The sequence below is a fragment of the Molothrus aeneus genome, chromosome 29 (assembly GCF_037042795.1).
Source record: "Molothrus aeneus isolate 106 chromosome 29, BPBGC_Maene_1.0, whole genome shotgun sequence".
NCBI lineage: Eukaryota > Metazoa > Chordata > Aves > Passeriformes > Icteridae > Molothrus > Molothrus aeneus.
In genome coordinates, this window is record NC_089674.1 from 2,187,833 (window position 1) to 2,215,756 (window position 27,924).

At 47.3% G+C, this 27,924-nt stretch overlaps 1 protein-coding gene across 1 annotated transcript; it reads right to left on the minus strand.

Annotated features, from left to right (window-relative positions):
• Positions 1-27,809, minus strand: LOC136567775 (disintegrin and metalloproteinase domain-containing protein 9-like). The gene is made up of 22 exons (XM_066567483.1): positions 27,651-27,809; positions 19,510-19,607; positions 18,923-18,987; positions 17,790-17,868; positions 16,338-16,414; positions 15,445-15,634; positions 14,604-14,669; positions 14,108-14,179; positions 13,015-13,184; positions 11,372-11,453; positions 10,492-10,625; positions 10,112-10,283; positions 9,911-10,003; positions 8,545-8,740; positions 7,262-7,367; positions 6,498-6,687; positions 5,794-5,874; positions 5,244-5,349; positions 4,114-4,252; positions 3,476-3,578; positions 2,742-2,869; positions 1-1,420 (listed from the first exon to the last, which is right to left on the minus strand). The coding sequence occupies exons 1-22, from the start codon at positions 27,763-27,765 to the stop codon at positions 1,306-1,308; spliced, it is 2,577 nt and encodes an 858-aa protein (XP_066423580.1). The 5' UTR covers positions 27,766-27,809; the 3' UTR covers positions 1-1,305.
• Between the last annotated feature and the right edge of the window lie 115 nt (positions 27,810-27,924).

Below are 27,924 nucleotides of genomic sequence, written 5' to 3' on the forward strand. Positions count from 1 at the left end.
GGAGTTCAAGTATTTTATTACTGCACACACTATATATATATTTATGTATGTATATACAGAGAAAAAGATTATTTTTTGGCAATATTAGGGGGATTTTACAGATTGAGCTGTGCTTGTGGCAAGCACAGAGCAAAACAGCCCAGCAGGCTCTTTAGCACTTATCTCACTTTTAGCAAGTTTGTGCAATAGAACCTCACTTTTAGCAACTTGTGCAATAGATTTCTATTTGTGACCACGACATCCAGCTTCTACCCATGGCACCACAGGATCAGGATCTCCAGCTCCCTCACCTAGCAGAGTGGATGCTGAGCACCTCTGCTCAGGAGGAGTTCCAAAATCCAGTCCAGCCCATGGTGCAGGAGCAGAGGGCAGCCCAGTCTGACACACAGCAGCCCTGACTGACACTACAAGGGCTTGGCTGTTAAATTCAGGGTGCATGAGCCACCAGGTTCCCATTTAAAGTCCTCAGAGAAGCTCTGGTGGTCCAGGCAGAGACACTTCCCACTTCCCAGTGTTCTGCAGGGACTGCTGCTGTCTTTAGACCTCAATTAAAACCTAGCAGCAGCCCATTTTTTAAAACCAGAATATGGCCGTGTCTTCTCGTACCTTTATCTTCACTGCCCATCCTTGTATTAGTGGGAATTAGTACAGGAGTCTCGTTTAGCCACTCTCTAATTAAAAAGCATTAAACTCAGTGCTCCTACAGCACAGCTTAGTGTCAGTCAGCATGGAGTTAAGAATTTAAGTGCATTATTATGCATCTATAAACATATATACATGCATAAACATGTTTAAAATAGATCTCTCTTCCTGAAAAAGTCCTCTGAGACCTCATTCAATTTATGCCATTAAGATGTACATGGGAAACCCTTCCCAGTCCATGCAGAGTAACTGTAAATTAACTGACAGATCTCCTTGCTTTGCAAACGGGTTACTCCAATTCCTCACTGCACAGTCAGAGAGACAACAACAAATCAGACAATTTCCTTACCAGGGCTCATGGCAGAAATGGGGAAACCCAAAGCCACGTGCTGGATTTCAGGACTATTTCCCTGCAGGCTGCTGCACTCCTGCTGCCAGCCTGGCTGCAGCGGCAAAGCTTGGACAGAGCGAGGGACGGGCTGGGTGTTTCAGTCCCTGGAGCTTTGGTCGAGGTATTTATTGAGTGTAAAGTTCTACATTCCTGCTTGGGATCTCTCGTTTGCCCTGTCCCAGGCTGCAGAGGGAGGCTGCCGGCACTGCACTGCCACGGGATGCCAGAAGGGGAACTGCAATTTCAGCTGTCGCGGCCAACAGCTCAGGAAGCTACTTGGGAGGCAGGGGTGCCGGTCGGGAGGGGAAGTACTGTCCCTGAGGTAAACATTTCTGCTGTGCTGGAGGCGCTCCCTGAGGTACAACCTTCTGCTGCGGGGGTGGAGGCCTGCAGGGGACACAGGAGGAGCAGTCAGTGCCACAGCCTCACACCCCACCCTGCCCGCTCAGACACCGAGATCCATTCCAAACATGCCAGGCTCGGACTGTGCCTTCAATGGCCTGAAATCCTCTGGGAACCCCCATCTGGTAAAACTCACCTTTAGTATCCGCAGGGAACCCTCAGTGAGGGGAGAGAATGATGTATCTGACTCCATCTAATCAGAAGGCTAATTAATTACCTTATTATACTATATTATTCTATGTCGTATAGTATATATTATTCTATACCATATATTATTCTATACCATATATTATTCTATACCATATATTATTCTATACCATATTACATTACATCTAAACTGAATCTGCCAAGCACTCAACTCTGCTCACACTGTACAGAATCTCGTGACTGTCCTGACACACACACACACACCTGGTCCTGGCAGGCCAAGAAAACAAAACACCATCATTTTGGGTAAACAATTTCCATATTGCATTCTACTTTTGCACAACCACAGGCACAGCAAATGAGATAAGAATATTCTTGGGAAGAATTGTGCCTTGCTTTTCCCTGTGAAGAGAAATGTGGGGTTACACACTTGGCCCTGACAGGCCAAGGAAACAAAACACCATCACTCTGGGTAAACAATCTCCATATTGCATTCTACTTTTGTGGTAGAAAAACAATAAGCATTGTTTTTCCTTTCTCTGAGGTCCAAAGAATGTGAAACCCAGGAATATTCTTGGGAAGAATTGTGCCTTGCTTTTCTCTGCAAAGAGAAATGTGGCCACCACACTCACCTTTTCTCTAGAATTTTCTGAAGATCCCCCAGCCCAAGAGCCCTACCAAAATGAGCTACATTAGGATGCTCCCACTCAGCCACTGGCACTTGCTGGGTCTGTGTGTGGCACAGCACAGCACTGCATCTCACAAGCACAACTCAAAACTAAGATGAAACACACAGGAAAACTTCCTGCTCAAAGTTAAGAGAAATGGTTTTGCACTTGGCCATAGCATTCACAAATCAGCACAATGACAGATTTGTGAGTAATTTGCTTTTAAACTGACTATTTTAACAGGCCTTTCATCCACCTGCTGGGCTAATCTGCCTGCACAGCAGCGCTCTGAGCCTCGTCCATCACCACACAGCCGTGACGGCGCACGATGAACGCGCTGCCTTCCAGGGTGAAGTGAAGGAGAAACTTCCCCCAGTGAAAAATCAGCCCAAATCACAAACAACACACGATGGCACACCCCAGGAGTGACAGCCAGGATGAGAAATGCCATCAGTGCCCCTGCCAGGGGGCATTGCAGTAACTGCACTGACCTGCTGGGCACCCTCGGTGGCTGCTGCACCGGGTACTGCGGTGGGGAGTAGTAGGGCTGGTGGAAAGCCTGCTGAGGGTGCTGGTTAACTGGGTAAGCTGGCACAGGAAAGGTGTTGGGATGCATATCCTACAAAGAAAACACAAAGAGAATGGTCACCAATTGCACGTAGGGAATCGAAATATTTATGTCAGGGAATCGAAATATTTACATCAGGGAATCGAAATATTTACGCCAGGGAATCGAAATATTTGTGTCGCTAAATAAGTGATGGTCAAGAAGGCTGCAAAACAGCCTGGCAATGTTCAGAGGTGCTCTTTCCTCTGAGAAACTCAGTAGGAAGAAGCAACAGCACTGTGGAAACGGCTGGATTTTGAAAAAGGCAGAAAGGCTGATCACAAGAGCACTTGGTTTGTTCTGGGAGTGTGCTCGGGCTGCCTGTGGCTTTCAGAGGACAACTGCTCTGACAAGGACAGAGGGCTGGGCATCTGTCATGAGGAAAAGGGAGCAGCAAAGCAGGTAAACCAAGCACAGCCTGGGACAACACCTAAACTGGGAAACTGAGGATCCCCCCACAAAACAAATATTCTCTCTGCTTTTTATCAAGGAGAAACATAATTTTCAGAAGTGAAGAAGTAAGTTTAAAGCTTTTATTAGGGCCAAAGTTAGAGCAACTGCCTTCATCTCTTTACTTGAGAGTAACAAATAGAGTAAGGGAAGGTAGCAGATTCCTACCATGGGCACAGCTCTTGGAGGGTAAGGCATGCCACGGGAGAAGCCTCTCTGCTGGTAGTCCCTGGGCTCAGTGTCTGGCCGAGGAGGAGCTGACTGAAGTGACCTGAAATCCAAAGGAAATGGGCTGTGTGAGCACATAACTCAGACACAATCACTGTGCATGCTGGGAACCCAGGCACTGTGAACCTGAGCTGGATTTGTACTATCTTAGCACGTATCAAGTGTGAGAAAGATAATATTTAATATTACAATGTTAATATTTACAATATTATTTGTAAATAACAATATTTACAAATCTAATAAACAAAACCAACCCTTTTTCTGTTCAAGACTCTGGCAGCTTCCCTTTGCCCCTCTATAAAAAGATGGGACCCAAAAACATAAACCCCTATCACCAATGTACAACAACAAATGTTAACAGTAAAGAGAAAACTCCTGCTCTCTTGATTTGGGATGGATTTATCCTTTCTGTCATTGCCAGAGGCAACCTGCAAGTGCCACTGGATGCAGGGGCCTTCCCCTGACATCCTGAGACTGGGATATGCCTCCACACTTTGGTATGACTGGTGTAAACAACCATCCACGGATTTTGCCCTGTTCCAGGGCGGAGGAGAAGGCAGAAAGGAGGAGGCACTCACGAGTGGCAGCGAGACATCAGCCTCCTGCAGCTCCTCTTCAGCCTGTCCCTCTTGGCAAAGGCCAGGGCAGCAGCCACGAGCAGGGGGAGCACCAGGAAGAAGAAGACCAGGAGCCCATTGCGCAGAGAGGTGTCCTTGTCTGAGGGCACAAAACCACGGGGTAGAAATAAACCTTACAGCAGAGAATATGAGGTAGGAATGGTTCTGTAACTGCTTCCCATTTTTCATAGACAAAACCCCCAAGAATCCAAGAAGACAGATGCCCAAATAGATCCTTTCTCTTTATCTTTTAGAGCTGACACCCTGGGCTGCAGTAGCACATTAAATTAGGAGATAATCCTCATTTTTCATGACTGTAATGTTTCATTACTAAAGATTTTATGAGAGAGGAAAACAGAGCTTCTGCCTTTTGGTCTGATGTTAAATCTACCTCTTCTCCAGCCACTGTTTGCTGTAGACAAAGAACTTGGGCTCTTCATTTTGACATTTTTACATGCAGCAATTTCTCCCCTGCAGGCTGTAGTAAAACAGCCTTTCCCTTTTTCTGGCTGATGATTTGAGGGATCTGCCTGAGCTCCAGTGTGCTTCTCCAGCCTGCTATTGCATCAGAGTCCCTAGCCTTCCCAAACCCACACCAGCTTCTGAAAAACAGTCTTCAAGACCATTCTTGGAGCCCACAGAAGTTACACCAACCCCATCTTTATATACTCCACATGGACACAGCAAGTTTTCTCCAGATTAGAGCTTGGCTCTGGCTTCCTATTTCATCTTCAAACCCTCAGTGAGCAAAGCAAGCTTCCCAGCTCTGTCAGTTTGATTTCTCTTGTGCAGAAATCATGCTTCCCTTCACTGGACCTTCCCTTCCAAGCCTGGATACAGAGAAGTCCAAGAGGATCTTTGTTCTGAGGTGGCAGAAATCCCGTGAACTAAACCAGATCCTTACAGATCCCTAGCCCAGCACCCCGGGACAGAAGTGCAACGCCTTGAGCACAAAACCTCTGGCAGAATTCTTGGCCAGTGAAACCCAGAGGTGCCTGGTGCATGCAGAGCCATGCACCAGAGTTCACCAACACGTGGGGCTGCCCTGGAGCACCCAGCCCCAGCCTAGCCCAGCCCTCACAGCCACTTGCCATTGTATGGAGGGCCACTGTCCACGCTGCCCCCGTAGCCTTTGGAGTCACAGAAAGGGGGAGCCCAGCCTGCTTCACAGTGGCAGTTCCTGTTGTTGTTGCACACCTGTATGCCAAAACACAAATACTCTACTCAGTAAGCTCCATTTCTGTGCATTTCAATCTGCTTGCAGCAGCCACGACCTGTTCTGTCCTTCGTGCTGCTCAGCCTGGAGACTTTTACCCAGTTACTCCACAGTCCTTGGCCAGGCATCCCAAGATTTCACATGACTGAGCACACACAGCACTGCTCAGGAAGAGCTTCCAAGGATTAGCTATCCCAACAGCTTACACACCATGGCTTTTACTTGTTTGTTTTTTTCTTTGTGAGATGCAGAGTCAAATTTCATTAGCAATACTGGAACTGGGAATTCTTGCCTGGCAGAGAGCTGTGTCAAAGATTTTTTTGACACTGCTACAGGTTCTCTTGCCTAGAGGCATTTTATAGAGAGTTTTACAGTTTGACAAAACAGAAAAATAAAGTTACTAATCACCTCTCTTCCCTGCTTACCCCATGCCCGTGGCACTGCTTCTCCACATCACAGTCGTAGTTCAGGACAGAGGCACTCACACACTGGAAGTGCCTGCAGATCTGGGGAACAGAAATGCACACAGATGAGGGACGATGGCATTTCAGTGCCCCCTTGCCTGCCCAGATCCCTGCTCCTGGGCCGTGCTTGCTGCCACAAAGCCTCACACACTCTCACTGATAATTCCAAACTCTGCAGAAACTCTGCTCCACAAAAGGCCTCTTAGCATGGGGCTGAGCTGGCACTGGAGCCTTTTGTCTCCAGTCTGAATGTAAAGGAACAGCAATTAAATTGTGCCCAGTAAGGACAAGTGGAATGCACATTCCTCTGCTAGGGCTAAGCTTCTGCACTCTTTAGTTTAGTTGGATTTTAATTGAAAGTTGTCTTCGAGGCATTTGTGTGGGCCTGCCTCTTCCTGCTCATTGACAGAGCAAAGTTCCTGGCTCTCAATGAACTCAATTTCTTTCGCTTCACCTACAAATGAAAGGCTCATTAAAGGTCTGGTGCACATGCAGTGCAGTACTGGGCAGTGGGGGCAATCAGTGGACTCATTTCATTTCACATTAACTACAGGCATCCAAAAATAATGGCCATAACTATTCATGAAACAGTGCAGCTGAAAATTTTATTCCCATGAATACCCCAAATTATTACATTAGAGTATCATTTAAAAAATTGTTATTACCTTTCCATTACCACACTTGGTGCCTTCATTCACCATTCCTGGGTCTGGGACATCAGAGCCCAGCTGGAAATCCACTCCCCAGCATGTCTGATGGGTGCCTCTGATGGGAGTTTGGATAATAGCAGGCTTGATTCCAAACACAGGCATGGCTTTCACATTTTCACACTGCAGCTTCCCACACATGGCATTCCTACAACAGCAACACAGGAACACTGTAGTGACACTTGAATTTATTCTGAGAACCAGACTGCCATGTGCTTGATGCAATCTTTCCTTTCTACTGGAAGATGCTACTTGAAAACAAAATTGAGGCAACTTGACAAATAAAACTGAACTGGGCTTCATTCCAGTGCTGCAAGAGTAGTTTATCCCTTCTTTCTGTAAGCTGTTGGAATCTCTACATTAAGGAAAACATGATGATTTGCTTCTCATCTTCCCATATGTGATCACTCAGGGAAAGCACAATCCTTGACAGGAGATGTGGAACACCCTCTCCTCAGCACAGCCCTGCATCCCTCCCCTGTAACATCCCAAACTGACACCACAGCACCCAAATACAGATTCCCAAACATGCATCTCAGCACTTCCCAATGCACTGGGCTCAACCCCAAACTGACACCACAGCATCCAAATACAGATTCCCAAACATGCATCTCAGCACTTCCCAATGCACTGGGCTCAACCCCAAACTGACACCACAGCATCCAAATACAGATTCCCAAACATGCATTTCAGCACTTCCCAATGCACTGGGCTCAACTCACCAGCTGGAACATTTCTTGTAGTCATGGCCATGGAAACCACAGTTGCCAAATCTGTCCCCCTTGGAATTCACTTCAGCAAAGCAAATGTTGGGGGCTGCTTTGGCTTCTGCAAACAACAGCCCAGCCCCAGAGAGAGGAGCCACGTTACCCAGGCACAGAAACATCTCCCACAGGATCTCCTGTACCCAGAGCAACTACCCTGCTACACCAAGGATTTGCAGCAGCGAGCTTAGGAACTTGGGCAAAACACTAAAGAGGTTACAGTGTCAGAATTACAAGGTTGCAAGTTTAAAAACTGAGGAAAACAGTTACTTAACCTGATATTTTTTGATATTTCTTTACAGACCTATAGAGCAGAAACCCCACTGTACCAGAAAAAGATAAGTGCAACAAAATTATGACTTGGATCCCCAGCACAAAACTAAATGTAACACAGGAAGAATGCATGACCATGATGCTAAACCATTACTACCACTGCTCCAAATACTCTGCCAAAGCCAGCTGGTCTCTGTTAGTGACAAGGAAATAAATATATTTTAAATAAACTTAGTGTATTTATAGGAATGTGCCACCTGTTGATGGACTGACAAAAGAGAAATAAGCCTAGAAGTTTTTCTCTTCAATGAGGTGAAAAGGCATCTCATAAGACTTAGGGGACTTCACTTCAAAATTAAGGATAGCTAATTGGATAAGAGCCAAAAAGTTTTGCTTGGGCAATTTACTAGAAAAAGAAGAGAACAAAGAAACTAATTGCTTTTGTGAGGTGTTTTACCAGGGGCAAGAGGGCCTCTTGCACCTGGCTCAGTTTTTCTCTGTAAAGAGTTTTGTGATTTTGCCTTTTTATAAAACCTTTTTGTTTCCAACACTACCACAGAAGTCATCCTGCTGATTCTATACCTTCTGAGGTAGCTGAGCTATCTTGGGTGTGAAATAAACCTCCAAGAGCTTGTGAGACCTGGCTGGAGGAGACCAAAATTTCATGTATTCTTTAGTTACATCTCTTAGATTGTAACCCTGTGGCCTTCCTTACTGGAACCAAAGATGTCCTGGCACTGAGAATTTTCTCTGTAAAGAGTTTTGTCATTTTGCCTTTTAATAAAACCTTTTTGTTTCCAACACTACCACAGAAGCCATCCTGCTGATTCTATACCTTCTGAGGTAGCTGAGCTCTCTTGGGTGTGAAATAAACCTCCAAGAGCTTGTGAGACCTGGCTGGAGGAGACCAATATTTCATGTATTCTTTAGTTACATCTCTTAGATTGTAACCCTGTGCCCTTCCTTACTGAAGCCAAAGATGTCCTGGCACTGAGCATCGTAGTACTGGCACACGCCGTTGTAGCAGTAAGCCTCCTGGTTGTGGCAGGGGTGCCCATTCTGCACGGTGAAATCTGGCTGGCAGAACTGGGAGGTGCCATTGCAGTACTCAGGGAGGTCACACTCGTTGGTGCTGGCACGACACTCTGTGCCTCCAGGGAGGAGCTGAGCAGAGAGAGGAGGGAAAATTGTGTTAGAAAAGAGGAATCTCAGAGCAGAGAGCGGTGCTGCACCTGAGCCACAACACGCCCCAAAGCAGGGACTGATCTGAATTCTGATCTGTGTGTCCTCGTGGGGCAGGTGTGAGAAACAACTGCTCACTTTGAAAATTTAAAGAGGTTTATTAAACCTTAACAAAAATACAACAAAGGGCTACATAAGGAAAAAGTTGCAGTGCTGGGAAATGCCCCTTGTGCACACCATGACTTCAAGATGGATGCTCAGTCTTTTATACCCCTGGGGCTGCATCAGCAGCCCTGGCCCTTCCCAAAGTCTGTCACTCAGCTCTTCTCTGCCATTTTTCACTGGAAACTGCTTTGGAACTGGATTGGAGCTCAGGTGTTGCCATGCTGCACCCCCTGAGCACCCCCAAGCTTTTCCATTCCCAGCTGCCCCAGGTAAGGGACACATGTGCAGCCTTCTTTTTGTCACCATCACATTTTCTGGAAAAATCCCTTTGCCAGGATTTCTCTCCTGGGAAGCTGAGAAGCCTCAGAGAAAAATGAGAACAATAATGATCTGATTTGCTTCTCCTGTGTTTTGCTGCTTTGGAATGTGGTTTGGACATTGTTTACCAACAGGTGATTGTTTCATTGGTTTCTGTGAATTGTTTTAACTTAATGACCAATCACCATCAGCTGTGCCAGGGCTCTGGAGAGAGTCACAAGTTTTTCATTATTATCTTTTAGCCTTCTGCCTGTATCCTTTCTCTATTCTTTAGTATAGTTTAGTATAGCATTCTTTAATATAATATAGATCATAAAATAATAAATCAGCCTTCTGGGAACATGGAGTCAGATTCTCATTTCCCCCTCTGTATGGGGAACCCTGAAAATCCCACACTTTGTACCTGTCCTGGACACCCCAGGCTGTCTGATGGTCACAACACAGGGGGGAAAGGGAACTATGGGGAGAACAGAGGACACCTAAACCACAACAACATAACTGTACATCTCTAAAGCTTTTCTTGATATTCACACAATAGTTACCATTTAATTGTGAGAGCCAATCATCTCATTATCCATCCATAACACAGGACAAGTCCCTCTCACAGATGCACTGACAAAGCCAATGCTCTCCTTTTCTCAACCTCCTCCCACCAGCACAGTCTCCTACCTGGCAGTTTTTGCAGCAGTCCCCATAAGCACATTCAGCACCAGATCGGAGCCTGCAAGTTCCTGGCTCGCAGCACGGATCACTCTCACATTCCTGAGGACACAAGGGCTGTGAATGTCACAAAATCTCCTCCTCTGTCACAAGCAGTCCCCTCTGAGCAGGGGCACAAGACTGGGATAAGTTACATACACAGCTACAAACCTTAGGAGAGCCACAGTCACACTCCTCCCCAGCATCCACCAGCTTGTTCCCGCAGTAAGGGACACTGTAGGTCTCATCAGGCTTTGGGACATTGAGCAGGCAGCTCCCACCTTTGTTGAGTGTCAGCTTCTCAAAGTCTTCTGCACTGCAGCTGCTGAAGTTCCTCGATCCCCTGCAATGGACAAAACGAGCTGAGCTTTACACCGAGCCAAGCCAGCGCCCCCTGTGTTTGCAGAACAAGGGGGACATTTGCATCCCTCATTACAAGCACAGCAGGACTCTTTGCAAGGGAAATTTGAAGCTGAAAGTAATCCATAAAAACAAAGCACGTGGATAGGGCATTTTGAGCTTTGTTTGCCTTCCCTTGGTCAGCTACTTACGATGCTCCAGAGCTCATGATGCAGCTGCTTGCCCCACAGTGACAGACTCGTTCATCATCGTGGTTCATCCCCAGGTTGTGGCCAAGCTCGTGAGCCATGATGGAGGCAAACATCTGGATACTGATCCTTCCAAACTGCACAGGAGTGACACAGAAGGCTGTCAGCACAGAGCTTATCCTGACTAAGTCAATGTTTGCTTCTGTGCCAAGGAGACCCTTTTGCCATTCTGGCTCTACATTATCAGGATTCTCAGAGCAACAGTGCTGGATTTCCAACCAAGTACATGGAATTTGCTTAGCAGTAAGAGCCCTCAGAGAAACCTCTCTGGGACACTACCCAACAACCTCCACTTTCCAGAGCAGCTGCAACACTAACACAAAAACTAGAACTCTCCACACCAGCCCAATTCTCCTGAAATGTGCAAATTCCAGCACTTCTGTCACTGGTCCAAAGAAGCAGATTTCTGGGATTGTGAGTTATCTGACACCAGCAGCTTGGCTCATTAAGGCTCTGCAGTTTCATATAAAACATGGAGTGAACCAGCACTGCTCAGGGAGGTCACAACTGCAGGTCAGACAGCACAGGACAGATTTGAGAACACCCATAGCTCCCACAAACTTCTGAGGCAGAGATGCTTAAAACAACACAAAGAAATCCTCTTGTATGAGTACTGCACACTGAGCAGAGGAGAAGCTGAGCAGAAGATTATAGAGAAGTTGTGATCCAGATACCCTGAAAGTGTCAGAAATTGTTTGGGACAACATAAGAGCCCCACTAAGCCACTTCAGCTTTGTTATGAAATACACTGTGCTTCCAGGAAGATTTTCAGAGTGCAAACTCTGACCTCAATCACGTTCAGAGATCACTGAAGAAATCTCACCACGTTGATGCCTCCTGCATGGCTCTTGGAGCACACTGTTCCCACATAGGCCATTCCAGCTGTGCCACCAAAACCCTTCTTCCTGCAGTCATGAAGAGAAAGGAGAGGCCATCATCTGTCTGTACAGACACACCCAGAGTCCATAGCAGCACACCACTCCTGCCTGTGGGGCACAAATCCTGCTGCTCCAGCTTCCCTAGGCTAACACAGGAGCACTGCTACTGACTGCAAGCACAAATGGCACCACTAAAGCTTTTGCTGGCTGCTCAAGATTCCTTTCCTCTGTGAATTTAAACCAAGAGAAATTCAGCCTCTTCCACATCATCCCTGTGCATGTAAGGAGCACAGGCACTACAGCTGTGAGGCAGCTCTGGTGTTTTGGGGTCTCTCTGCCGTGGGTGCCCAAGACAGAGAAGTCCAATTAAGCCCGACCTGTCCAGGCCCCTCAGGCAGACTCCAGACTTAGCAAGCAGTTCAGCTCTTAGTGATTATCAGCTGATTAGTGATTTCAGCTCTTTAGCTTGCTAAGTGGCAGGGAGAGAGAGAGAGAGGAGGAGGCTGTATGAGGTTCCACAGAGATGCCTTTACTGGTATCTTCTGCAAAGGTTCTCAGAGACAGCTCTTCTGCCAAACTGGGCAAAAGTGGGGGTTTTTATAGGGTACAGGAGTTTTGGAAACTATCCAGTGGTGAGGGTCCTATAGGCTTACAGAGAGATAACAAGGGTCTGAGGGCAAAGAGGGGCTTCTAAGGTCCAGTGATCATGGCCAGGCATTTCCCGACTTAGGCTGCTGAAAGCCATGGAGGCATTGCAGGCCCTGTGCCTGCTACACAGCTGGGCTGAGCAGGCAGGGACAGAATGAACTTCCTGGTGTTAGGAAAATTAATCTACAAACACCAGAGGTTTATGTCCAAAAAGGAGACAGAGGAGTCCTTTGACTTTATTCCAATCAAGGGAGAGGCCATGGGGCATCCCCTGGGGTCTCTGAAGAGAGCAGTTTTTGGAGGACGCAGCCTCCCTTTTTATCCAAATTTCCAGCCACATTTCCCTTCTCTCTTTCCCCATTGGCTGAGGTACTTGAGAAGTTCAGACTTCCCAGAATACCCAATCCCAAGGATTTCCCTCTAATGTATAACCCTCTCTTTTAATTTTTAATTCTTACTGAATTTAAGGGTTTTTCCCCATTTCTGAGGTACTTGAGAGGTTCAGACTTCCTGGAACACCTGATACCGAAGATCCCCCTCTAATGTATAACCCTTGCTTTTAATGTTTAATTCTTACTGAATTTAGGGGTTTTTCCCCTTTTCTGAGGTACTTGAGAAATTGTACTTGTACAATTCCTGGAACACCTGATCCCAAAGATTCCCCTCTAATGTATAACCCTCCCTTTTAATTTTTAATTCTCATTGAATTTAATTCTCATTGAATTCTTTCATCTTTCAATGTCTAATTTCATTGATCACCAAACCTAAAATTTATTTGTAAAAGAAAATCTCTTTTTCCATTCATCAATCAGTGCAATCCTTCCCATTGTTTCTTTCATCTCCCAGTGCTGGTTTTATCTCCCAGCAGACCCACAGCTTGTTTGGAAACACAAATCCCCCGCTCCTCTCACTGGGAGCAGAGGGAAGGAGCTGCACTCACAGGACAAACTGGGCGCTGTCGTGCCTCCGCCGCAGAACGAGGTTCTTCTCTCGCCACTGCACAAAATTTGCCAGCACATCCCCAGCCCCCCCATCAGTGCTGATGATGTTCTCGTGCTTCCAGATCTCCAGCCCAACCAGCACGATGCGGATGTTGAGCATAACGTACATCTGGGGAGAAAAACAGGAGAAATATTTGTTAATAGCTACAGACAAAAACAAGTGTCCGGTGTCTTGTATTTGTGGGGTGTCCTGTGGCAGGAGGAATGGTGAATCTGATTCCATGTTCTCAGAAGGCTAATTTATTATTTTATGATGCTATATTATATTAAAGAATGCTATACTAAACTAAAGAATACAGAAAGGATACAGACAGAAGGTTAAAAAGATAATAATGAAAACTCCTGACTCTTTCCAGAGCCTCGACAAAGCTTGACCAGGACTGGCCATTAAAACAATTCACATGAAACAATGAAACAATCACCTGTTGGATAAACAATCTCCAAACACATTCCAAAACAGCAAAACACAGGAGAAGCAAATGAGATAATTATTGTTTTCCTTTTTCTCTGAGGCTTCCCAGGAGAAAATCCTGGGCGAAGGGATTTTTCAGAAAACATGACAGTGACACTGCTGTTATAGATCTTATTGCAAGCACCCATCTTTTCTGTGTGGGATTGAGGGTTTTTTTCACAGCTAGTACACAACTGGAACCATCAGAATGCATTTTCCCTGTGATTCAGACCTTCATTAGCTACAGGATCAATGCTTAAATGCCACACTGGCTCCATTGTAAGACAACACCAACCAGAAATAAAAAGAAGTCTCAATTCTGACCAATATCACGTGAAATAGCGGAGTTCCAAACATGCCTTTACACAGACACAAGAATTGCAGTAATTGCAACAATCTGTCCCTGTCACTTGCTGGATGTAGCACAGCTTGCAAGAGTTTCCTAAACTAATTCTCAAGGTGGGTAAGTGCAGATGAATGTAGAGATGGAAAAGCTTTCATGGGGATGCATTCCCCAAAGTGGTACCAGAACAGACCCCAAGGTGGACATTTCCAAAAGGCAGAGCATCCCTCCTACTCACACTGTCAAGGAAGTTGGCCAGCTGCACCATGTGTTCTCTTACTTCTGTTTCACTCTTCCCAAAATCTTCAAACTGCAAGACAAAGAAACTTAGCTTCGTGAAGAGAAGAGACAGAGACAACAGTTAGAAAAAGGAACAGAACATTTGTGCCTGGCTCCAAATCTCCAAGAAAATGCAAACCAATTCAGCAACATCTTCACTGGTACTGCTCAGCAGCTCAGTATTCCAAAGACAACAGCAAAGGCAGCTTTTACCACGTGCTTTCCTTACATCAGGAGATTCCTTGCTAACAGAACCTCTCCCTGTCTGATGGCTGACTTCTTTTCTGAGGAGGATTGCATTGCACGCATTAGCCCTTTCCAGGGTAGCATATTTGTACAACTTGGGTAAATTGTCAAGTGTTTTTCAACAATCCAATTGGGAGTAATGAAATCTGAGGGCTTTCCAGGCCCACTCCTGAAGAGAGGGAAAAAGAAAAAACAGACAGAACTCCCACCTTTTCTTTATCCACAACTATGAACAGCTCCACATATCTTGTCTGGTGCAGGACCGCCCTCTTTCTCTTGGGGAAAAAAAAAAACAAAACTGTTTTAGACAACTTCAGATTTATTAGTTCAAGTGTAAACAAAAAAACCCTCATGACACTGTCCTATTTCCCTTGATACCACCAGTGGTTTGAGACACACCCAAAGCACACAGTGCCAAACTCAAGCAGTGTAATCCAATGCAATGAGAGTCTCTGTGTTTTACACTAAAACTCAGCTGCACAACGACTCCCCTTGTCTCAAAAGCAAGGCACCTCTGCACAGCTTGCTTTGAAAAGTCACCACACACTGAGATAAAGGGGCAGAAAGATTCTACCAGCAAATACCAATGACTTTGATGTGAAACACAACATTTCTTCATTCTCCTGCTTTCATTTCAATCTTGTTCCTGTACAGACAGTCCTTGAAGGACAAGGGGGACTTCACAGCAAACTGCTACTGGGAGGGTGATGATGGTGAGGAGGATGGAATAAACATGACAATATTCTCCTGGCTCCTGATGCAGCACTTTGTTAACAAGCCTCTCCACGATGAGGGTCATGCTCCTGCCCCTAGAAGTCCCCCAAAAAGATTCTGGGAATATTCTAATCAGCTGCCCCACCCTCACTGCCATGTGCAGAAGCAGGAGGAGACTGTGGCTGCTTTGGGGAAGAAACTGAGTTGTCCTGTAGAGCAAACCCCCCAAATCATAAACCTTTAGGTATGCACTAAGTCCCAGGAAATCTGATAAGCTGCTTCCACACTCTTACATGAACTCACAAAACCCCTTGTGTGGGACTGGGGAGGACTTACCCGCAGCAGCTGGGTCATACTGGGATGGAGCTCTCCCTCTGCATGTTCCCCTTCCTGGCCTGCAGTGGTTACTCCACACCCTGTGGGCTCTTTCTTCACATTATCCAGTCGATATAAAATGTGTTTAGAGCCAGAGGAGGGATCCATGGGCTCAATCCCATAGGTGACATTCCCTATTGTCACCAAACCCCTAAAATAAGGCAGTGTGTAAGAAATCTGGCACTGAGCACAGAAGAGAAGACAGTAACCCATCATTTTATTTTACTGGATAACCAAAGCCTGCCTATACCTCAGTTCTTGTGAACCAGCACACTTCACCTCACTTCACAATTCTACATTTCCAAAGGCCTTTCACTGAGCTGGGCCTTACAAAGGCAGGACATTAAATACCTGTGTAAGGCTCTGCAATGCTCTAGGAATTACATCACAGGTCTTTTAGTTCAAATACACTATTGCCACTCTGGTGCCTGACATGGCCCTGCAAAAAATCAGTGGCACACAATATATGGCAATTAGCCCAAAGGAGAAAACAATTCCATCAAACTTGATGTGCATAAGGTTTAGGACCAATTTTGTGAAATTTGGAGACTAGTGTTTAACATTCCACTTCTGCAATAGGTACAGTTGTCATGACTATCTGTGTAAGTTAAAAAATAACTTATTTTTTAAGTTATTTTGCAAATACACATCAAAACCAACTTAATGCATTCTGGTAACAATCTGCATTAATAACTTATTTGATGGTACTTCAAATATCTGTGAACTCCTTGAATAAAAGGACACCAGCACCAAGGCAGCTCAGTGCAGCCAGTGACAGACAAAGCAGCAGAAGTGGGTTTTGGCTTCAGCAGCCCCAATGTGAGAGCAGGGACACAAAGGAGGAGTTGTGCTACCTGAGCCCTGAGCAAGTGCTGACAGCCACCAGGGAATCCAGGGTCCCCTCCACGAAGCCCTGATAGTGGCAGTGATCCTGGGCAGGAAAACAAGGCTGCATTATCAGGGGTTTCAGGCATCCCTGCACAGCCAGGGCAACCTCTGAGCTGCCACTGACCAGCAGTGATCACAACTCAAGAACACAGCATGTATGAAGTTCAATTTACCACATCTGGATTTCTTGATTTGACCTAGGCTATCCCTCTCCTGTTCTGTCCTCCACCCTGCCTCAAATATTTTGAGGCCAGCCCCTCCCTCCTGATTTGGGCCAAATTACCCTTCAGTCTTCTGGCAGAAAGTTCTGGCTTGTCTGTCACCTCTCTGTAGCAGGAGGAGGGACCTGCTGTGCCCCCCAGCTGAACTGTGCTGCACAGTGCAGCCCTGACACGTGGGCATACAAACTCTGGAAAGCAGACAAGGGGGAGCATAGGGAAATACACCCCATTTCCTCTGGCAAGGGCATCTTTAGACATTGATAGAGGGGGCTACAATACAGGTTCTGTCTCCTGTTGCTCAGCAAGGAATGCAGAAAGCACAGAGGGTTTGTGCTAATTGTTCAGGGCCAGTGTGACTTCTGTGACCTAATGCTGAAAAAGCATTTTTCCTCTCAGCAATCCTTTTTAACTAGGAAGCAAACAGTCCTTTGACTCAGGTGCTCTATTTTCAAGAACAAGATCCTATGAATCATGGATGACTAATACTTCCCTTTCAAAGGAACCACACTGATCCCTAAGAGTGAAACCATTAGGAAAGCTCTCTTGCATTTTGTATCACACAACCTGCTTTCAATTCTACATTTCCAAAGGCAACACATCAGGCCTGCTTGTACAGAATGAGGGCTGCAAAGCTTTTTGTGGAGTGACTCCAACACTGCACAGATCCCATCCCTCCCAAAGGTCCTTCAGATTTGGTGCATCCCCTCCAGCAGCTCCAACCTGTCAAGACTCACAGAGTTTTTAGTTCCTAAAATCCATCCCTGCTGAATGGATGGGCCAGTGACCCACAGCTCACTGTGCCTTAGGGCACATCTGGAAGCTCATTGTGTGCAACAAAAAAGAGCAAAGTTGCCTTTTCAGCCCCCAGAGCACCCAGAGCCACCAGCCCTGCACTGGGCTGTGGGACAAGGACAGCAGCACCCCAATAATGAGACACCAACAGCTGAGAGCTGCACTGCCTTGTAGAGAGGAGCAGCTTCTAATGAGACAGCAACCACCTCCACAGCAGAAAATACAGGTTTTTCACAGGTTAGAGCCTCATCTAAAATGAAGGACTCTCTCCAGGAAGAGGGCAGTGGGTACTGAAGGGGGCCCAGCAGAAAATACAACTATCCTTTTGTAATCCCAGCTCCCTCATCCCACAAAAGCTCTGTTCCAGTCACCCTCAGTGAGGGTATGAATAGAAGGAAGTCCTACCTGGACATCTGGATATTCCAATTGCAACTTTCCCTCCTTGTCATAGGTATAAACTGTGAAATCTTTGGGCAGCAGTTCTCTGCAATGACAGGGGACAAGGAATACAAGAGGAATTTCATGGAATGGCTGTGACATTGGAACAGAGCAGTAAGTTGGCCCTAATCAAAAGTGTGACAAACATGTAAATTGAAATTAAATAAGGAAACATTAAAAAGGAAAATCCTCTAAAATTAACAAAGAAACAGTATATTTTCACAGCAAAAGTCAAGAGACCAGAATGGCAGAACTGCTAATGAAATCAAACAAACCACCTCCCCTCAGAGAGGAGAACAAGCAGCAAAACCCATTAAATTGTGCTAAAACCCTGTTTCCAAGCAGAAAAAAAAAATTCTAGCCCTCAGTCTGCTGCATATGCCTTTTCCTCCCCAGTCTGAGGAGGAAGTGCATTGGAAAGTCTCCCACGACCAAGACTGCTGCACCATCCTGGTAATTCCATTGATGTGGTGCAGCTGAATTCCCACATTTCTGAGGGTCAGGGCCTTGGCAAGTGGCAGCTGGAGCTCCCCAAGGGTTTGCACAGTTGTGTTTCTATCACAAGGGCAGCAGTGGCCTGGTAAATGACCATGTGCTGGTGCTGCAGGTGGCCCTTAAACCCCAGACAGACAGACAGACAGACAGAGGCTGTATCAGCTGTGAGGTGTCAGCATTCAGACCTTGGAGAGAGTCAGTTTCCTCATTTATTACTGTCCTTGTGCTACTGAGACAGGAAAACCCACAAAACTAAAACAATAAACAAGATCCAGACAAAAGTGAAAATATTTACTTGAAATCCAGTTCAGCTTGTTTATTTTTAGCTGTGAATGGAAAGAGTTGTAGATTCCCTGGGTCTCCTCAGAGTAATCTGCAGCTTCCTGCTCTGAAGGGGGTTCCCCAGGGCTGCAGGAATCAAAAACCATCTCTGGCTGATGGCCAGGACCACTAGGACTCAATCTTTTCCCACTGTGTAGAGCTGGGATGTACCTGCACTTCCCACACAGAAGCCCAGGATTCAAAACTCCTGTGCTACCTGCCAGCTTCTCATCTGGACACAACAGTTTGGGTAATTGAATAATTGAAAGAAGTTCATCACTTACTTGTTCTTTTCTAGATGAATGGTGTATTCTCTTCCCTCAATCTCAACAGCATATGACACCTTGTTCTGAATATAAAGAAAGGTGCATTTTATTCATGTTAGTGAATAAAAGAGTCTTTCAAACCAACAACAGAGGAGGAGCCTGAAATTTATTTTATAATTGTCCCTGCCTTGAGAACTTAGCATCTCTTCCTGTGTGACTGGGGAAAAAATCCCATGAAGGAAATGGTTTCAAAATAGAAATGGAAACGGTTTCAAAATAGAAATGTGGTTTTCTTATTCTGTCCTTCTAAAACTTCCACAGAAAAGTTCCAAGACAGAACCAGAAAAGGACAACACAGTTTTTTTACTGAACATGATGCAAGTTTTACACCCAGACCAAAAATCCACTGCAGCAACTTGTGACCTCTGGATGAGGGAGGTACTCCTGTCCCAGCAGTGCCAGAGGTGATGCTCTCTGCAAGGACAGACATTTCCCTGCTGCCAGGTGCATCCAGCAGCATCCCACAGGCATTTCAGGTCAGTTTTGGGTGGACTTTATTTGGAAATGGACACTAAAGTGAAGATTTGTCTCAGACTGCCCAGTACCTGTACGGAGGAGCTGTTGGAAGCCTCTCGCCGTTCTCTCCCCAATCTCTGTGGAGTTACAACTTCGTAGGAAGTGAGCAGGGAAATCTCCTGGAAACCTGGAGAGCAGAACAGAAACATTGGCTAAAGAAACAAAGCAACCAAGAGGATGAAGCACAAGGAAGAAAACACTACCTGAGGAGAAGTCCACACACAGAAGAGCACAGGGCAAGGCACACTTGGATCGCCTTGCAAGGGGCCAGAGAAAAACAACACACAAACAGCAGAGGAGACACCAATTCTTCCTGAAAGTTTTGAGTTGAAATCTTGACATTCCAAATACTGGCTTACCAGCACCACCACTCTTCACCAGCAGAATCAGCACAGCAAGGGATGCCCAGTGTCAAACCAAGTGCTCTGTGCTGCAAAGCTGCAGAACTGCCCCGTGCAGCCTCTCTCAAGCAGCCCCAGCAGCTCCTGCTCTGCCCATGGCACAGCTGAGCCTCACAGCCTGGCCCTGCACAGCCAAACTCCTGCCCCAAGGCTGGTGCTACTATTTATTATGCTTTTAGAGAGCTCCCAAGGGCCTCATCAAAACAACTGAGGTGAGACAAATCCCTGCAACAAAGAAGCTGTCACAGATCCCTTTATATATTATCAGACAGATCCCCTGCACCAAACAAGTCCACAGTCCAAGCTCCCTTTATCAGTTTTTGCAAGCTGTTTTATATTAACTATGTAAACAACAATAAATTGTGCATGCAAATTACTTTTCCCATCAGTGGTGGCATCTTCCTGGTGCCTGGCTCACAGCCACTCACCCAGGAATCAGGAGGTTGGCCAAGGCAGATCAGGCAGCATCCAGAGAAATAGTTTAATAATAGTTTAATAATAATAATAGTTTAATAATAATAATAATATTATAATAATAATAATAATAATAATAATAATAATAATAATAATAATAATAATAATAATAATAATAATAATAATAATAATAATAGTTTAATATTCCAGAGAAATAGTTTTCCTGGCTCATGGCAAGGGAATCAATGAGCTCATCAAGAGGAGTCTGAGCTTCCCAACAAAGGCAGGGGGAAGGGAACAGTTATCCTCACTGTCTGTCTCCAGAAATCATCACCATGTCTGGGTGAGCAAGTGTTTGGTGTCCAAGACCCTCCAAAATCTCTCAAGTGGGACTGAGATGCTGCATCCAGTTAAAACCAGCCCCTCTGAGCACTCCAAACCTCACACTCCGTGTCCAAATGGCCTCTGGCTTCTCTAAGTTGCAGGACAGCACTGTGAGCCCAAAGCTCCATGAGAGGCCTGCTCCATCCTTTGGAAAATGGGCAGGCTTGAAATGCTATGGGTTCCCCAGAAAGGACCAGGCTGCAGTGGCTTTCAGGAGATGCCTTCCCCTCCCTGGCAAGCTGACACACATCATCATCATCCCCTTGGGGAGCACTCAAAAAGGCAACCCAAGAGAAAAGCAAGTCCCTTGCACACTCTTCCTATCACCAGCCAGGGGCTGTGCACAAATCACAAACAGGACAGGACTGCTGGGAACGTGCCTTGAGCTGTTTGATTTTCCAGCATCAGGCTCATTCCATGGTTATGACAATGGGAAGATGCCACCAGCTCACATCCCAGGCAGCAGACCCAGAATTTAATGTCACAACTCACTTTATAAGTGTTTTGACCAATCCCACAAAGCAAAAGCACATTGACAGTAGTTCTATCCAACCACTGTAAGCACAGGTACCTTTGGTTAAACAATGCCTGCTTATTTCAAATACAATACCTGCTTGTGAGCCTTCAAACACAATGCTCAGAGCTCCATTATTCAGCTTAGAACTTCCTAATATCTCTCTAGATAAACTTTTCTGTAGTTTAGGGAGTTATTCTAGACAAGCATTATTACACAGATCATTGTTCTATTTGTCCTTGCTTTTCTACATTTTACATAATTTTTCTGCTGCCCAATCTCATGGCTACTGCTCAGCTCCAATCACAGTTCTGCTCTCTCTGAGGCCTTTTGCAACTTTCCCAAACCTTTCTGATTTTATGGATTCCCACACTTCCCACCACTATCCCTGAAGAACGAGCCATCAGCTCACTGCCAGCTTCCCTCCTGTCACAGCACACGTGGCCATGGCAGGAGGCCTCAAATGCCCTCTCCTGCTCTGCCACACAGAATTTCTGTGACCAGAGCACAGGCACAGCCCCACTGCTCTCAGGAACTCACACAGGGCACACACTGCAGCACAACTTTCATTACTGTGGTGTTTGTAGACAAAAGGTATTTATTTGTTATTAGAGTAGACATAGTACAATACAACAACAAAAAAAAGTAGACATTAAAAGTATTAATAAGTAGACATTAAAAGTATTAAAAAGTATTAAACTAATACTACATTAAAAGTATTAAAAAGTATTAAAGTAGACATACAATACTACAAAAGTATTTGTCGACTATTAAAAAAGCAGAGATAAAATTCCTGAAAACAGCCCCTGACATTCACTGGCTACAGAACACAGTGTCAGTACCTCCCTGGCCAGAAAACAAGGGAGGGAAGGGCTGCTTCCTTCCCTGGAATGAACCACCAAAAGCACATACTGCAGCAATCACTTCTGTCCATTTGTCATTTCCCAGCACACGCTCCAGCCAGCCCTGGGCTCCTGCTCTGCCCTTGTCCCATCCCCAGTGCCCTTCCCACCCTCAGCAGAGGGGTGGAACACTCAGGCCAGGCTCTGCAGGCTAAAAAATTAAAAAGAGGAAACTTCATACTGTGGCATGTTACACACACCAGGTGACACACAGAGCAGGGCACAGCCAGCCTTGGCAGTGCCTGGGACTGACACCTTTGCCCAAGAGCTGCTTGGAGGCAGAAAACAAGTCAGTGAATCATCACATGAAGCACAACTGGGAGGGGTTTCTGGGAAGAGCACAACTCCAAGAGGATCCTCTTAGAGCAACAGCACTGAAAGAGGCCAATTTTTGAGTCTCTGAGTGCTCTGACAGTTCTCTCCCCACTTTGTGCCCTCCTTCCCATCCTTCACCACCCCGGTTTGGGAGGTGGTGGGGGTGACAGTCTCCAGCAGGTATGTCCCTGGCACTGCCCCTCACTTCCCAAAGCGGCTGTTTCCATGCCAAGTGCCCTGGGCAGCATCTCACACATCCCCAGCAACCCTTAGAGAGGGCACAGAGCCCATCAGAGAGGGCACAGAGCAGTTCAACAAAAACCCCACCCAAGGGACAAGTGCAGCCAAGCAGAAAGCCAAGCCTGCTGCCACAATTTCCTCCTACAAAGGCCAGGTTGAGTTTGGGATCAGTTTTTCAGCAAGTTACAGGACTTGTAATAGTCAGGTGCTTTCTGGCAGCTGCTGGAGCTGCACCACATCACTGCTGAGGACAGGACATGCTGATGACCCATTTCCTTCTGAGATTTTATTTCTGATCAGAAGAACACAAGTGCATCCATGAGCATAGTTATCTCATCTGATCTCATTAAAGGCTACCATTAATTACCAAGCACTGGAGACAACTAGGAAGATGTGATTCATCTTCCCCTCCCCACCCCAAATCCACCAGAGGAATTCCATGCATGCTCCACAGGCATGCAGGAGCTTGAAAAGCACCAGAACACATCACAGCCATAATGACTCTCGAGACACTGAGGGAACCTCTGGGGGTGTTCAGGTGTTCTGGAGGTGCCTGACAGGTAAGATCTGCATTCAGCAAAGGTCAGACTGCAGCCCCTGTCTTGCTAGACCTTGGTGTGCCCATTGGCTCAGTGACAGAATCAGAGCACACAGCTACATCCACTTACTCACTCACCCTTCCCCTCAATCACTATCCTTCCTGAGCTGTGACTCCTTCCCAAGGAAGGTCAAAGATACACTCTTCAACGGAAGAAAAAAAAATTAAAAAGAGGAAACTTCATACTGTGGCATGTTACACCACAAAACAAGCTAATTTTATAAAAACAACTCAGCAGCATGTGAGCAGGACAGCTGCTAACACCAAAACTCATTAAGTTAACTGTGGTTATCATCAATTGATTACAATTAATAGCTGAGGTCAGCTTCCACACTTTGGCAGGGGATTGCTCACCAGAAGTGCCAAAGGCATTACACAGCCAGGACAGCTCCACATGGAGCATTCCTGACCCAGCCATCAGCTCCTTGTGCTTCAAGCTGCACTCTGAGCCCAGAGCAGGGCAGCCATTCACCCCCCTCCCTCCAGCTCCACATCTTTAGATTTCCTGCTGTAATATTTGTATCTCCCTTCCTGCAACTAAGGAGCATCAGCATTCAGTATTTCCTTACACCTCTGCCTGGCCATATCAGGCTGCTCTGGCTCCACTACCCCAAAAACCCCACAACAGGACACAGCAGCCCAGTGAGGCCTCACACATACCAAGGCACACATGCTGTGTGTGTTTATGGATCTCCACAGGTTAAACTCACCCTCAAAACAGAGAGCACACACCTGATTCACTTGTCATTTAACCCATGCTCCTGCTCCCCATTTTTCACCCTCTGGTACAGAAATTGTTTCCACCTCAGCAGAACACTTTGCACCATCCTTTCAAAGCCACTTATCTCTGACAGACACTTCTCTCATGCTCAGATCACTGGGATTGCTATCCCAGTCCTTATGGAGCCTGAATCCCATCTGACTGGGGGGTACCAGCTGCCAGCTCAATCTGCACTCTCCAGATCCTATTTTCAGAATCGTACAGGAGTTTGCCAAGCAGTGTCTGAGGAGAAACTTCCATGACCTGGCTTACTTACATATGTCCTTCAAAACAACAGAACCACTGCTGGAGGACTTCTCCAGGCAATGACACACCAGGAAAAGCTTTTTTTTTGGTGCACTTGGCTTTTGCACTAAGGTCACAGCTGAAGTAGGATTTACTTTTTGGACTACTGCAAGCAAAAACCTCCTTCACTTTCACTATGCAAATATTATCCAAGTCCACTTAAAAATGTTTAGAGGTTTATAAAAAACACAAAGATAACAAGTCTTCTTCTAAATGTAGGAATGTTTTCTGTCGAGCCAGCAGTTCCAGCTCCTCCCAAACCTCAAACACCAAAGAGTGCCTCAGTGGTGCTTCATCTTCAAAACACCTGGGAACATCTGGCCAGCTGTTCCTCCACAGGCACCACTCCTTGGGACTTTTCTTTCCACCTCTCCCTCCCCTGCTCTCACTCTTTAGACCTGCTGGGTTCTCCTGCTGTGCTGGTGCAGGAAGAGATGACCAATTATCATGGCACGAGCAGCAAATTCCTCTGGATGTATTGCTCACCTGGAATATTTGGATAACATTAAACCTGGCCAGAGCAGCTCATGAAGTTTCCTCTGGTATTTCACTGGGGATGTTGGATGTTGATCAGGTTACGGAGCTCTTCCACAGAAATATTTCCTAGAAAATTCTTACACCCCTTGCTGAAATCCAGACCTATGCTGTAAGTGTTTCCTGTCTAGACTCTCCCCATTCCTTCTGCCCTTCCTAAAGCCTAACTTGTCTGCAAGACAACAGCTCCCCTTGTTCTACAAAAAGGACTGTCACACGTGTCCACCGGTACTGTCACAACATCCTCTGCACCTCGGAGCCTTCTCAAAGGAGAAGCAGGGTAAAGCTCAGCTATCTGCAGCAAAACGAACCTTCCTGGGGGTCACTGGCCCTGAGTCACTCCCTTCCACCCACGACAGGGTGCCCATGGATGGGCTGAGCACACTGGGCCCACTCACTTCCTCCCCATCTTACCAGCTCTGCTTGCTCAGCTGCCTCCGTGGGAAGCTTCTCTTTGGAGACACCACTGGCTTTACATCTGGCCACCAAAGGGAACTGTGAAATGCACATTCTTACCTTTTTTAATATATTTAGCTTGTGAAATAATAATGATCATGCAGAAACTCTAAAGCCACGATCCTAATTTCTTTTTTCCAAAAGCAAGGCATTACAAGAGGCAACGTTAGCTACACTGAAATGTCTTTCCTCTCTTTCCTTTTCACGTGGAGGAAATAACCACAAACCCACTCTTTGCTGAATGATTGTCCCAGATTTGTTGCAATATGGGTGAGGCAGTGCTGTGTTTTCTGCGATCTGAACAAAAGAATTATCTTAACCACCCTATCTCCCCAGAAATTTAAACCCAAGCATTTAGACACTTCAAGAATTGTGGTCAAGCCTGGCTGGAACATCCTGGTGTGTGTATGACACCAAGTATCACGAAAGAGATGGAGTAGCACAAAGCAGCCTCTGCCTGTGAATTTTTTTTTAATCCATATAATCAAATCTTGAAGGCTTCTATGGACACCAACAGGAGAGGAAAAGCCATACACACAAATCCCTTAAGGCTACACACCACTATGTGATTATGGTCATTTAGGAATTTGCAGATAATAGTCTCTGGTAACACTCCACTCCTGCCTTACTCCTTCCCTATGTGTGTCAAAAGCACTTACATTATAACCCAAGAGCTGGAGGTTTCTACCCTCTCCTTCATGCTCACACTCAGGCAAGGGAGGTTTATTATATTTCATGGAAGGTTTGGCATTAATAGCTGGGACAAAGAGTTCCAAAGGCAAAGAGGAACACCACCATCCACCATCAGAAATGGCAGTCTTTATTTCTTACAGGCAGGAGCAAAAATCTTATTCCTAAAATACCAAGCACCCACTGGAAGCACAAGCACCTCAGAGATGCATGATTCCAGACATCACTCCTGGGCCTCCAGTCAGGCAGCTCCCAATGTGCTGCACCAGCTCTCAAAGCCGACTTTCACCTCACACAGCTCACACACCCTCCAGCAACAACACAGCAAGCGAGAGGAAGAGATTCCAGCACAGAATCCGTCAGGGAGAGGCACACACCACATAAGCACTGTCCTCAGCACAAAGCATCAGTACCAAGTTGTATATTCCTCAGTTGGGAAGACCTGACTATAAAAACATGCATTAATGACAAACACAAAAGTTATACATAGTGCACGAGTCCCTTCAGGAAGGGGAAACAACGACAGAGGAGACATTTCTGCCTGTCATGTATGTACAGCCTGGAAGCAGCACCATAAGAGCCCATAAACAGAACCAATTCAATTCATAAACAATCCCTAAGGACAGCTCGGGGCCAAGTCCTTTAGAGCCACACAGAACGATGGCACTGAGTCCTGCCCTCCCTCCCTCCCTGGGGACAGCAGCCTGGGCAGCTTTGCCCCATACCTGAGCTCCTGGATGGCCAAGGCCACCTGCACTGACCGGGCAGCCCCACATCTCGGGGCTTTGCTGGGGTGCAAGAGCCGGGCAGAGCTCCTGGGAGCATGGAGGAGCAAAGAGCCGCGGGACACCTGTGAGCTCGGGCAGGTGTGCTGGGACCCGAGGCCACCGCCGGGATCAGCTCCCCACGTGGAGCTCCGTGGGCCCGGCACCACAGCCTCGTTATCCCGAGATCAGCTCCCTGTCTGGAGCTCCGTGGGCCCAACACCAGAGCCCCACTGTTCGGGATCAGCCCGGAGCTCCATGGGCCCGGCACCGGAGCCCCATTATGCCGGGATCAGCTCCCCGTCTGGAGCTCCACGGACCCGGCACCGGAGCCCCACTGTCCCGGGATAAGCTCCCCATCTGAAGCTCTGTGGGCCCGGCACCAGAGCCTCGTTATCCCGGGATCAGCTCCCTGTCTGGAGCTCCGTGGGCCCAACACCAGAGCCCCACTGTTCGGGATCAGCCCGGAGCTCCATGGGCCCGGCACTGGAGCCCCGTTATGCCGGGATCAGCTCCCCGTTTGGAGCTCCATGGGCCCGACACCGGAGCCCCGCGGTCCCGCCGTGCCCTCCGCAGCATCCCTGAGCACTGGCGAGGCTGGGCAGGGCACAGGTGGTGCTGGCATCCACAGACCCGCCTGCTGCGGGTGGCACCGGCCACCCCCGGGAGCCGCCGCGGGGCACACGGGGCCAGCGGGCAGCACCCCCACTCTGGCCAGGCTGTGGGGGGCTGGCTCTGCCCCACCGGACCCCTTCGAGGGCAGGGGAAGGGTGACAAGGGGGTGCCCGACCCTCCGGAGGGGACGGGGAAAGGGGAATGGGGCTGTCCGGGAAAGGGCATGGGGGCCGAGCGGGCTGCGGGCGGCAGGCCCGGCCCGGCCCCGCGCACTCACCCGTGGGCTGCCCGGGCGCGGCCGGCGGCGGCAGGAGGAAGATGAGGAAGATGAGGAAGATGAGGAGGCGACAGAGGCAGCTCCAGGCCCGGGCCATGGCACCCCCTGGCCACATCGCCCCTCCCGTGGGGCGCTGGGTCCGGCCGGCGGCCCCGCGGCCTTATGGAGCCGGGCCGGGGCCTGCGCTGCACCGCCCCGGGGCGGAGCCGTGTGCCCGACCGACCGCCCCGGGCCCGGCCGACCGCCCGCCCCACGGCTCGGCACGGCCCGGCAC

Bases quoted from the DNA above. Each gene is read 5' to 3' on its own strand.
- LOC136567775 (XM_066567483.1), bottom strand. From the start codon at position 27,765: ATGTGGCCAGGGGGTGCCATGGCCCGGGCCTGGAGCTGCCTCTGTCGC. The intron at 17,869-18,922 runs GTAAGTGATGAA...CTGTCATTGCAG, and splicing joins ATTCATCTAGAAAAGAACAA to AGAACTGCTGCCCAAAGATT. The intron at 5,350-5,793 runs GTAAGCAGGGAA...TTTGGCATACAG, and splicing joins AGCAGTGCCACGGGCATGGG to GTGTGCAACAACAACAGGAA.